Source organism: Aquarana catesbeiana, linkage group LG08 (genome assembly GCF_042186555.1).
Source record: "Aquarana catesbeiana isolate 2022-GZ linkage group LG08, ASM4218655v1, whole genome shotgun sequence".
NCBI classification, from domain to species: domain Eukaryota; kingdom Metazoa; phylum Chordata; class Amphibia; order Anura; family Ranidae; genus Aquarana; species Aquarana catesbeiana.
In genome coordinates this window covers 285,145,406-285,158,725 of record NC_133331.1, presented here as the reverse complement: position 1 = coordinate 285,158,725, position 13,320 = coordinate 285,145,406, and the positions used below count along the sequence as shown (strand labels likewise).

General features: G+C 45.8%; 1 protein-coding gene across 1 annotated transcript; it reads right to left on the bottom strand.

Moving 5' to 3' along the window:
• Nucleotides 1-1,679: 1,679 nt before the first annotated feature.
• On the bottom strand, nucleotides 1,680-13,030 carry LOC141104585 (uncharacterized). Its single transcript, XM_073594205.1, has 7 exons — nucleotides 12,691-13,030; nucleotides 12,481-12,604; nucleotides 12,267-12,364; nucleotides 12,008-12,146; nucleotides 10,718-10,809; nucleotides 10,530-10,635; nucleotides 1,680-3,883 (listed from the first exon to the last, which is right to left on the bottom strand). Exons 2-7 carry the CDS (start codon nucleotides 12,563-12,565, stop codon nucleotides 2,418-2,420), a joined length of 1,986 nt encoding a protein of 661 aa, XP_073450306.1. The 5' UTR covers nucleotides 12,566-12,604; nucleotides 12,691-13,030; the 3' UTR covers nucleotides 1,680-2,417.
• Nucleotides 13,031-13,320: the final 290 nt, after the last annotated feature.

Here is a 13,320-nt window from a genome sequence, read left to right as displayed (position 1 = left end):
TGTGGGAGTGCATATGTGTGTATGGGATGAGGAGGGAGTATATTCTCTTTAACCTGGTGAGGAGGATGTACAGACTCTTAGGATGAGGTTCTAGATATACATAGTAGACTCCTCCCTTCACGTCTGGTGGTACCCTCTCTGGGAAGATTAGATTGTAGACACTATCAAAATCCAGCATGCCTGTTAGGGGCCGCAAAGCCAGCCAGACACACCTGGTAAGTCACATGACCTGACACTGTGGTGGCCTGAGTGAGCTGTGTGTAATGTGAGGTCCACTGTCTCTAGCCCACCTTGGAGGATGTCATCTCTCTTTGGCCCACCCAGAAGGATGTCTTCTGTCTCCATCCCACCCAGGGGGATGTCATCTCTTTTTGTCCCACCAAGAATGATGTCCTCTTTCTCCATCCCACCCAGAAGGATGTGCTCTATTTCCATCCCACCCAGGATTTCCTCTGCCTCTATCCCGCCTAGGAGGATGTCGTCCCTCTTTGTCCCACCCAGAAGAATGTCCTCTGTCTCCATCTCACCTAGAATGATGTCCTCTTTCTCCATCCCACCCAAAAGGATGTCCTCTATTTCCATCTCACCCAGAAGGATGTCCTCTGACTCCCTTCCACACAGAAGGTTGTTCTCTGCCTCTATCCCACTTGGGAGATGCCATCTCTTTTTGTCCTGCCCAGAAGAATGTCCTCTGTCTCCATCTATTCCAGAATGATGTCCTCTCTCTCCATCTCACCTAAAAGGATGTCCTCTGTTTCCATCCCACACAGAAGGATGTCCTCTCTCTCCATCCCACCCAGGGGGATTTCCTCTTCCTCCATCCCACCGAGAAGGATGTCCTTTTTCTCCATCCCACTCAGAGGGACTGGCTCCTATATTAGTCCAATCCTGGGAAATTGAAGTAGTGTGAAGCCTAGCATAGGAGCCGGTCCAGGAGGTGGGACTTTGACAGGGGCCTGCGTTTCAGATCCAAGCTGTGTCACAGCGGGAGATCCTCTCTCTGTGTGATCCAGCTGGCTCAACCTCCCGATTCCTCCCTGTGATCCCTGTGCAGTGATAGGCTGCATTATTGGACACAGATGAGGCTGCATTGATGGGCACTGATGAGGATGCATTGATGGGCACTGATGAGGATGCATTGATGGGCACTAATAAGCTGCACTGATGGGCGCTGATATGCTGCACTGATATTTCATGAGATAATTTATGAGGGCGTGTTTAGGGGTGGAATTAGGGGCAAGGTAGGGGTTGGGTGGGGCAACTGGTGGCAAGTAACTCTTAAGGTCTTGCTAGTAACTCAGGACTTAAAATTTTGAGCCCTGCTTTACACCGTCTAGATAGGGCAGCGTCTTACAATTAGACGACTCTGGACTAAAAAAAAATGTTTATCACAGAACTTCTCACTTCCGAACATATGCAAACCCTGCCTTATGTATGCTGTGAGTTCAAGGATAATGACATTGAAACTCTAATGTCTCCTTTATGCCAAACAATTGATTGTCTTGCACTGGAAAAATCCTGGACATACCATCTCGAAAATGTTACCAAAATAAAGCTCTCCCACTGTATAAATTGTTGTATGAAGCAAATTATTTAAAAAAATTTGATTCACATGGGTCGATATACATGAGAATAACATATCATAGGGGCAAATGTCAAAGCAGCAAAAAAAAAACAGATTTACATTAACATCTCTTTATTATAAATATGTCCGGTCAAGCATTGGTGTCTGTTTAATGCTACTGATATGATATGGACAGGATTACATGTAACATTCCTTCCCTATGTATAGAAAATGCCCATTGTAACCGAAATTGCAATGAAAAAAAAAAATGCACTTTGAACCTGAAACTTCTGCTGCACTTGGAACATGAGAAAGGCTTCCTGGTGCGAATGTTCAATGTTTGGAGAGCTGGCTCTCACCTCCAAAGCGTCTGAAGGAAGTTCATAGACTGCCATTGTCAGCTACTTGTTCTGGAAGCTGCTTGGCTGATACACCAATCTGGTGGTCCCCATGTTTTTTAAATCACAAATGCAGAAATGCATAAGCCAGAGATTCACCACAGTATCTGGACAACTAGCGGTTTCAGGAATGGCACTCTAGGAATTCCTTTATTACCTACACATGTTTTTAAAAAAACAACAAAAAAAAATTTATGGGAACAAACAGTTATAAATGAAACCTTGCGTTAACAAAAAAGTTAGTACAAAAAGTCTTGAAATGAAAGCATTTCAGTGTAAGTCAAAAGTACAGAAGCCAACAACAACAACCACCAAAAAGGAGCAGGCAGTTTACTACAAGTGCTGAGTTGTGGTAAGGACAACCCGTGAGATGTTTTGGATATTTGTAGATTAAATGTTCCATCAATGTGAGAGATTTGTCAGTTCATTCAATCCAACGAGAACGTCTCTGGAATTTACCTTGGTAGACGTTTGTCAACTAACACTTCTGGCTCTCCATTCAAGAAGATGGCTGCTCCGCTGTGTGAACACAAGACCTGACTTCCAGGCCCTGTCCCGCACTCCGCACAGGAAAATGGTGTGTCTGCCCTGTGAGTGTTCTGATGGGAAATGAGATTGTCCTTCCTGCTAAAACATTTCCCGCACTCAGGGCAGGAGAAGGGTTTTTCTCCGGTGTGGAGCTTTAGGTGGCCTCTGAGACCTCCTCTATGTGAGAAACGTTTACCACACTGGAAGCACAGAAATGGCTTCTCCCCTGTGTGGACTCTTTGGTGTCTGACAAGGTCTGATCTTCTTATGAAGGATTTCAGGCATTCCGAGCAAGAGAAGATGACCTCACCAGTGTGACCTCTCTGGTGCAGAAGGAGTTCTGTCTTTGTTTTGAAGGATTTCTCACATTCTGAGCATGGAAAGACCTCCTCGCGGACGTGAGCTCTCCGATGTACGTAAAGTTCGGACTTGGATTGAAAAGATTTGCCACACTCCAGACATGTCAAGGAGCTTTCGTCTACGTGAAGTTTTTGATGCTCGGCAAGAGCGGATTTCTGAGTGAAGCGTTTGCCACAGTCTAGGCAAGAGATTGGAAGTTCATCCACATGGGTTCGCTGGTGGTTGACAAATGTGCGTTTCCGGATGAACCCCTGCCCACACTCTGTACACGTGTACAGCATTTTGCCCGTGTGGGTTCGCTGGTGTAGGAGGAGCGTATGCTTCCATGTAAAACCTTTCCCGCACACTGTACATATGTATGGAATTTTTTCTGTGTGGGTTTTCTGGTGAACGGTGAGATCATATTTCTGCATAAAACTTTCTCCACACTCTGGACACGAGAAAGGAGTTTCACCCGTGTGAACCCTAAAATGCTCAGTCAACTGAGACTTCCTTTTAAAGCGCTTCCCGCACTCCGAGCATGGAAAAGGTTTCTCACCGGTGTGGTTCAGTAGATGGCGGGCAAGGTTCGCATTGTCTGCACAAGATTTCCCGCATACCGAACAAGAAAAGGTCTTCACTCCAGCATGAAGTCTTTGATGTCTAAAGAGATTTGAGCTGGACTTGAAACTAATCCCGCACTCGGGGCATGAAAATGGACGTTCCCCAGTGTGTACTCTTAGATGTTTGTCAAGAAATGATTTTGCTGAAAAACATTTTTCACAGTGAGGACATGGAAATATCTTCCCACCTTTATGGGTGGCAGAGCCTGAATTATCAAAGGAAGGTGAATTTGATTGACCTTCATTCTGAAATCCTAGTTGAATATCTGATGGAACAGTATGAGACTTATCAGAAGATTCCCCAGGATTAGCAAGATCCGTTAACTTCTCTGCATTGGAACTTTCAGGGTGAGGATCAGGCAAAAATGGTTCCACGTCATTCGGAGAGGAAATAAAATGCTGTTGAAATGTATTCCACACAGTTGACCCATCTGTTAGAGAAAAGGATTTGGTTAATATGAGAAATTAACATGTTTTGCCGTCATGTGTACTGTACGTTTGTTTAGTGGTCAACAGTTTCTCTCTGCCATGGAATTGGGTGTGACTGTAACACTAACACACTAACAAATACAACTAAACTAACTAGGAGTCGGTTGGTCTTGATGTACATACTCTGGTAAAATTGCTATGTTGTGCACATTACCATGACATTATTAAGAAGCAAAGATGAAACTTTCATATGGTGTATAGTATCTCCACCCAGGGCTGGAGCAAGGAGGGGCAGCTGCCCTGTGCTCAGTGTTTTAATGTGTGTGTAGGGGTTCTGCGTGGTGAGTGGTTGGTGAGTGTACATATGTGAATGGATTTGAGCGTCTGTGTACAGTACATGTGTGAAAGGGGAAAAAGGGGCGCACCAGCCTTGTGCATTATCTTTTAAAAATATTTATTGAATAAAATGGTAAAAAGGAAAAGCGATCTAGGATGAGCGATACCTTCCAAGGGTCGTGGAGGAACGCACAAGCATCACTACCAGCTGACGCATTTCGAAGGGGACATCCTTTCTTCATCAGAGCTTAGCCTGTCAGCTGGTAGTGATCTTGTACTGGTCAGCTGTCAGCTGGTAGTGATGCTTGTGAGTCCTTTTTACCATTTTATTCAATAAATATTTTTAAAAGATAATGCACAAGGCTGGTGTGCCCCTTTTTCCCCTTTCTCTCGTTGTCTACTAGGATTCCCCGTCCTTGAGGGCAGCAAGGCCTTTGTTATTGTACTATCTGTCTGGTGATCCACTTGTGCGCAGGAGTAGTTTTTTCTTCTTTTTGCTATTTACAGTACATGTGTTTTTGTGTTGTCGAAAAGCCTGATAGAGAGTACTGCTGTTTTATGAATAAAGGAGGTGAAATGACTCATATGAGGTGCTGTATGCAAGGTGTGTATACTCCTGACCCCAACACTGTACACATGTACTTTATACACTCCGGACTCCTGCACATTGTATGTTATATACTCCTGACCCCTGCATGGTGTTCACTGGGCTGTACATTCTTTTACTCCTGATCTCTGCACGCTGTACATTATACACTCCTGCCCTCTCACTACATTATAGAATGCACTCCGTATTTTTCCTCAACCCTGCCCCCTAAATTATGTTAAACACTCCTTACCCCTGCACTCTGTACTTAACACACTCCTGACCCCTACATGCAGTATGTTACATACACCTGACCCCTGCACTCTGTAGTGAATACACTCCTGACCCCTACATACAGTATGTTACATTGCCCTGACCCCTGTACTCTGATATTATTCACAGTAATATGCAAAGATCAAACAGCACAGCACGATTCACACCAAACCTGATTGGCAGGCCTGGAACTGCGTAGCGATGCTGATACAAGGATGGCAGTGATGGACGTTTGAGATCTTTGCTTGGACACGGAATGACCTTCTCTTACCACTGTCTTCACCTCATTTGTGGGGGACATGACTTTATAATGAGAAATAAAGATGGACCTTTCATATGGTGTACAGTATCTCCTCCTCATTTATTGGGGACATGATGTTATATTAAGGAATGGAGATGGACCTTTCATATGGTGTACAGTATCTTCACCTCATTTGTTAGGAAGATGACATTATATTGAGGAATGAAGATGGACCTTTTATATGATCTACAATATGCCCACCTCATTTCATGGTGATGCCTTGGTCTCTTCAAACATTCATGGTGCAGAGCTTGTCAGTCATTGTAACAGATCACCCACATGTCCATTTCCCTAGTCTAGGACTAGTCTCCTGGTAGTATGATGCAAAGGGGTTTCTATATAAGAAATTTTAAAGCTACTATTTAGTAGGGATGGGCTGAACGGACCCCTGTTCGGTTCGCACCAGAACTTTCGAACACTGCGAAAGTTCGGACCCGAATAACGAACCCCATTAAAGTCAATGGGACCCGAACGTCAAGAATCAAAAGCGTAATTTTGAAGGCTTATATGCAAATAATTGGGCATACAATGGTTATAGGGGTCCGGGTCCGGGTCCTGCCCTGGGGGACATGCATCAATAAAAAAAATGTTTGTGAAAAACGTTATTTTTAAATGAGCAGTGATATTTTGATTTTTAAAGTGAAAGCATAAACTGGACTGGTAACAAACTGGCACTGGGAACAAGATTAGAGATTTTTTGGATACATTTTGGTGTCACTATGACTTTGGATAGAAGTAACGGGTGTGTTAAAATTGGTCTTTGGGTGTCGGTGGTGCCTTCCCACCATTGGACTGGCCTTGCTGTAAAAAATTGCAATGATATGCACCTGTCAAACAGGTGGAGAAAAATTGGTCTTTGGGTGTTAATTGTGCCCATGAAACCTATATCAAAAACATTCTGCCAGATGAAATGACTGAACACCCTCAAATCTAGGCAGCCTCGAAGTCCTGCAGAGATTCCACATCCCAAAAAGTTTTAATCAGTGATATCAGCATCAGGGGCTTCATAGTTGGTAATCCAGGACTGATTCATTTTTATAAAAGTCAAACGGTCCATGGAGTCTGTGGACAGACGCCTTCTTTGATCAGTAATGAAACCTCCTGCAGCACTGAAAGCCCATTCTGAAAGCACGCTGGATGCAGGGCAGCCCAACAACTCAATAGCATACTGGGCAAGTTCTGGCCAGTGGTCTATTCTCATGACCCAGCAAGTTAGTGGATCGTCAGCTGGAAAGCTCTCCATCTGTTTTGGCCCCGAGGTAATCGTCCATCATGTGATGCAGACGCTGCCAATTGGATGTGGAAGCTGACAGCCCTGGACGGCGAGGACTAAAAAAAAATTCTGAAATGCCTCACTTAGGCGGATGCCTTCTCCAGCGCTCCTCTCTTGACCAACAGAAGATTCAAAACGACATTTTCCACGACACTGCAACCTACTGGAGTCAGGAAAAATGTTCAATAAAATCCTCTTTAACGTATCCTCAAGAGATTTTATCGTCTGCACTCTGTGGGGACAGGATAAGTTCTGAGACCCTCCCCTTATAACGGTGGTCAAGGAGGGTTGCAAACCAGTAATCATTCTTCTCCTTTATGCTACGTATTCTTGGGTCCTTTCGCAGGCTTTGAAGCATGAGGTTGCTCATGCGTCTAAAATTTGCAGAGGCTTGAGAAGCAGACTCCTCTGGGTCACTCAGGATGATAGTATCTGGAACTTCCTCCTCCCAGCCATGTACTACTCCCAAGGGTCCTGGGGTTGGAAAGCCTTCGCTTACAGATTGACGCATGTCTTCCTCTTCTTCGAAGCCTATGAAAGTGCCAGAATCCTCCTCCTCATCGTCCTCCCCTCTCTCCTCCTGTGTTCTGTGACATAGGAATGATGGTGTCTGCATAAAGTGGGCCTTGAGAGTAAAGGAACTCCTCCTCTTCCTCCCGCTGCTCTGCCTTCAGTGCCCTGTCCATAATGCCACGCAGAGTCTGCTCCAGCAGGAACACAACAGGGGTTGTGTCACTGATGCATGCACTGTCACCATCCTTGTGGCCTCCTCAAATGGTGACAATACAGTGCATGCATCCCTAATGATCAGCCATTGGCGTGGGGAAAAAAAGCCGAGGCGACCTGAGCCTGTCGTCGTGCTGTACTGGCACAGATACTCGTTGACAGCCCTCTGCTGCATGTATAGCTGCTGCAGCATTCCCAAAGTTGAGTTTCACCTGGTGGGCAGGTCACAAATCAGGCGGTTTACGGGCAAGTGGAATTCCCGCTGAATTTCAGCCAACCAAGCACTGACTGTGTATGACCGCCTGAAATGGCTACAGACTCTTCTGGCCTGCTTTAGTACATCTTGCAACCCTGGGTACGTACTTAGGAAACGCTGCACCACCAAATTGAGGACATGTGCCATGCATGGCACATGTGTCAACTTTCCCTGTCTAAGGGCGGACAGGAGGTTTGAGCCATTATCGGACACCACCATTCCTGGCTCCAGCTGGCATGGTGTGAACCACCTCTGGGCCTGTCCCTGCAGAGCTGCAAGAATCTCTGCTCTGGTGTGGTTCCTGTCCCCTAAACACACCAGTTGAAGCACTGAATGGTACCTTTTAGCCTGGCCCCGAGAATAGCCCTTTGAACGCTTAGGGGGTACCTGATGTTTATAGGACAATTCTGCAGAGGAGGGGGTAGAGCTCACAGGTCTGGCATCATCACCACCAGCTGTATGGAGATGTGGCGGCACAATAAGTTGCAGCACCGAGCCCTGTCCTGCATTCTTTCGAGCTGCAAGCAGTGTTGCCCAGTGTGCTGTGAGTGAAATATATCGTCCCTGCCCATGCTTGCTGGACCACGTGTCAGCAGTAAGCTGGATTTTACGGCTGACTGCCTTGCCCAAGGATGCCAGAACATTCCCTTCCACGTGATGGTAGAGAGATGGAAAGGCCTTACGTGGAAAGTAGTAGGGAACCTGCCATTGTGGTAAAGCAAATTGTGCGAATTTACGGAAGAGGGCAGAATCCACCAGGCTGAAAGGCAGAAGTTGGAGAGCCAACAGCTTTGACAAGCTTGCATTCAGACGCTGGGCATGTGGGTGGCAGGGACTGTATTTTTTTTTCTGCCGGCTACAGTCTACAGCTGGTGGTCTGCTGCTGGCAGATGTGCTGCTAGGACCTGGGATACCCTGTACTATACCATCATCCCTGTCAGTGGAGGCTGCTGAAAGGTAATGACTCGGTATCGCAGGGGCAGACTAAAGTGGGTAAGGAGGAGGAGGAGGAGGGACAGATTTGTGCCCCTTTTGAGTGGCTTTTGGGTGCTCTTGCCAACGGGCTGAGTGGTTGGACGTTAAATGCCTTGTTAGGCATGTGGTACCCCAAATGGTTGGTGTTTTTTGCCATGTTTGATGTGCCCAAGACACAGTTTGCAGATAGCAACAGTGCGATCTGCTGCAGATGTGCTGAAAAAGGCCCAGACAGCTGAGCTTTGGGGAGTGGGCCGGGAGATAACAGCTGTGATGGAATAGGGTGGCTGCTCTCTACTCTTTCTTGATGTTGGCCTCCTTGGGGTTGTGCCGCCTCACTTTCAGTTTCCTCCTCTGCTTTATCTGGCACCCAAGTCGCATCAGTGACCTCATCATCATCATCTCCTTCGCCTCCATCTTCATCATTACCACTGGAGACAACTTGGCAATAGGCTGCGGCTTGGGGAACACGAATGCCAATTTGTCTACCAGTGTTCCTCCCTCTCTCTAGGCTCATGTTCCTGTCATCCTCAACCTCAGAACCAACATCTGAATCCAGTAATGGCTGGGCATCATCAAGGAGCAAGTGGCTGACGCTGTGGTCAAATAACTCAGCTGACTCCTCAATGGCTGATGTTGGGGCTATGGCAGGAATAGATGTGGACAAGGAGGCGGGTTTATCCACTCTGACAACTGCAGGGGACTGCACACTTGTCTCTACTTGCGTGACAGAGGATGAGGAGGATGAGGAAGGTTTAGTAAGCCAGTCCACCACCTCCTCTGCATGCTGTGGCTGGATAGCATGGGCAAACTCACTAAACAGAGGAAATGATGCCCTGCCTGAGGACTGACCACCACGTCCACCTTTGCCTGTGGTCACATTTGTTGCTGACCCCCTTACAGTGCCAAGGGAACGTCTGCCTCTCCTTGTTGTCCTCTCAGACATTATCGGGAGGGAGTGGGCAGTGCTTATAAGCAAGTGTAAAGAAGAAGTTGAAATTTGTACGTAGATGCACTTTAATCAATGTAAAGAGGTGTTTGGTGCACTTTAATTTGAGTACTCATGCTACACAGACACACTATAATATACTGCAACATAATGCGCCAAACGTATAGTGACGCACAGAACTATATGGTGTTAAACTGTCAATAACGCACACAGAACTATATGGCGTTAAACTGGCAGTAACGCACGCAGAAGTAACTGGCGGTAAACTGGTAGTAACACAACCAAATAGATGGTGTTCAACCGTCACTACACTGACGCTATCTGAACTGTCCCTACTCTAGCTATACACTAATGTCAAGATTACTGACACGGTCTCACTACACTACAGTGAAACTATCTGAGCTGTACCTACTCTAGTTGCACACTGTGCAAAGCTGAACGATGGTCCTCCTTACTACACTCACACTATCCCTAGACTGACACTAAACTAATATTCTACACTGACAATTGAAGCAAAATAGCACAGTATAGCACACTAACTAACTGATAGCACTGAACAGAGCCCTGTTCTATCTCTCTCCATGCCAAAATCACACTCCTTTTATACTGTGGGGTGGGAATGAGCCATGATTGGATAAAGTCATAATGACAGTGTCCATTCATGACTCCGACAGTGCTCTGTGCCCCGATTGGCTGAAGCTTTCACTGCTTCAGCCAATCAGGGCTTGCAATGCACCGTTCATCGCCGCAATGCATTGTGGTTCAGTTCGGGGGGTGAACAAATGGTTTAAGGACCCGTTTGTTCGGCTATTCGCCGAATAAAGAAAGTTCGGCCCCAACTTATACTCGGGCCGAATCGTTCGCCCATCCCTACTATTCAGCATGCAGAATAATTTTACAACAGCATAGAAACACTTAAGAAGAGGTAGGCATATATTCTTGGTAATAGCACTAGTAAACATTCAATACTCACCTGTGTTGCGCTCTGGAGGTATAGCATTCTCCACACAGGGCTGATCATCCATCTCATCCGTCTCTTCTTCTTTGATTTCAACTTTGATATAAATCTGGTCATCGTCCTAAAATACACAAAATCAGCACAATATTATAAACTGAATGAAGAGTATAAGTATACAAGGTGTTACCCTCATCTCCATCTACCTGATCAGGGATGGTGTGATCTTCCTGTGTGGAATCCTGGGAATACAGAGGACGGGGACATCTCTCTGGTGGGTTCTCATTACTGGATCCATCTGTAGGGAACAAACACACTGACTGAATACATTGTTTCTATGTGTTTATCAGAGGATGGGGGATCTAGGTGGACCCACCGTACTGCTCTCTCCTTTACAATAAAGTCTCCTCTTACCCGGGGATGTGAGGGCCGGCTGATTCTCCATCAAGACGTCCTTCTAGAACTAATCCTTATTATGTGAAGGTCAACAGATCCTCAGTTATTAACCGCTTGCCGACCGACACACGAACATTTACATCGGCAGAATGGCACAGACAGGCAAATTGGCGTACAGGTACGTCCCTTTTAATTTGCCGGGGGCGGCGCGCGCGACCCTGCCGCAAACTCCGTGAGTGTGATCGCGGGTCCCACGGACTCAATGTCTGTGGGGATACCCACGATAGTCTCTTGGAGAGGAAGAATGAGGAAATGCTAATGTAAACAAGCATTTCCCCGTTCTGCCAAATGACACTGATCACAGCTCCCTGTGATCGGGAGCGGTGATCAGTGTCATGTCACACCTAGCCCATCCCCCCTACAGTTAGAATCACTCCCTAGGACACACTTAAACCCTTCAGCGCCCCCTCTTGGTTAACCCCTTCACTGCCAGTCACATTTACACAGTAATCAATGCATTTTTAATCGCACCGATCGCTGTATAAGTGTGAATGGTCCCAATATCACGCCAAAAGTGTCCGATCTGTCCGCCATAATGTCGCAGTCACGATAAAAAAAAATAATCGCTGATCACTGCCTTTACTAGTAAAAAAAAAAAACTAGTAAAAAAAGTAAAATAAAAATGCCATAAAACTATCCCGTATTTTGTAGACGCTATACCTTTTGCGCAAACCAATCAATAAACGCTTATTGCGATTTTTTTTACCAAAAATATGTAGAAGAATACGTATCGGCCTAAAATGAGGAAAAGAAATGTTTTTTTATATATATCTTTTGGGGATATTATAGCAAAAAGTAAGTTTTTTTGTTTATAGCGTAAAAAATAAAAACCGCAGAGGTGATCAAATACCAATAAAAGAAAGCTCTATTTGTGGGAAAAAAAGGACGTCAATTTTGTCTGGGAGCCACGTCGCACGTCCGCACAATTGGCAGTTAAAGCACCGCAGTGCCGAATCGCAAAAAGGTCAGCCAAATGGTCCGGGGCTTAAGTGGTTAATAAAAAAACAAACAGTTTATATAATTTAGTGCTTAATACTCACCTGTGATTATATTTACAGATTCCTCCCGTTTAATGTTTGCCGTCATCCCAAACTCTTCTGTAGACTGTTTATAATCCATCACGCACACCTCCTCTTCTTCCTCTTTAACCTCAACTTTCACATACATCTGTTCCTCATGCTAAACCAACAAAATGATGGAAAATAAAAATCATGAAAATCTCATCACCAATAGGCTAAGACTACATAAAAGATTATAATCTCATACAGTCTGGAGAAACTTTGTGTTCTACCCATCTACCTGATGATGGTGAGGGATGGTGTGACCTTCCTGTGTGGAATCCCGGGAATACAGAGGACGGGGACATCTCTCTGGTGAGTTCCCATTACTGGATCCATCTGTAAGAAACACACACACTGACTGAATACATTATTTCTATGTGTTTATCAGATGATGGGGGATCTAGGTTGACCCTCCATACTGCCCCCACTTTCTCTCCTAAGTCTCCTCTTACCCGGTGATGTGAGGGGCGGCTGATTCTCCATCATAACGTCCTTGTAGAGATCCTTGTGTCCTTCTAAATACTCCCACTCCTCCATGGAGAAATAGACAGTGACATCCTGACACCTTATAGGAACCTGACACACACAATGATACAGTCACCATCCAGACACATCCCTTGTCTGTTACTGGATAATGTCCCAGAATTCCCGGCACCGCTCACCTCTCCTGTCAGCAGATCAATGATCTTCTGGGTGACTTCTAGAATCTGCTTGTACTTGTTTCTCTGGGTTGGAGAGGTAGATGAAGGCACCTTGATGGTGACACCACCACTGGTCTTCCCGGAAGAAAAACTCTAGAAGGCATCTGGTGGCGGCTGTAGAGTAGTAGGAATTATCTCCGTGCACAGCACAGGATGGGATGGGTGATGGGATCTCCGGAATACGAATTAGCAACTTTTGTCCTCTGTGTGTGCAGCCATTACCCCTCCTCTACAGACACCCGCCCACTCCTGCCATGTGACTTCCAGTTTCCTCCCCTCGCAACAGACACATGACCATGGAACACCAACCGACTTGAGTGTGGGCATTGCCAGTTTCCAACACGGCCTCAGGGGGATTAGATACACAAACACATGTGACATGTCATGTGATCGTCCTCCATGTTGTTGTGGCCAATGTCTGCTCAGAGGTGGAACGCACAGTGTGCAAAGTGTCCAAGAGCACCACAGGAAGTGCTCATTAACTGTATACGCACCTTTCAAAATCTGAGCGTATACAGGAAGTGCTCATTAACACTTTACTGCCCAGAGTCTGAGTGTGTATTAATCCTTATTGTCCTCCTTCCCATTCAA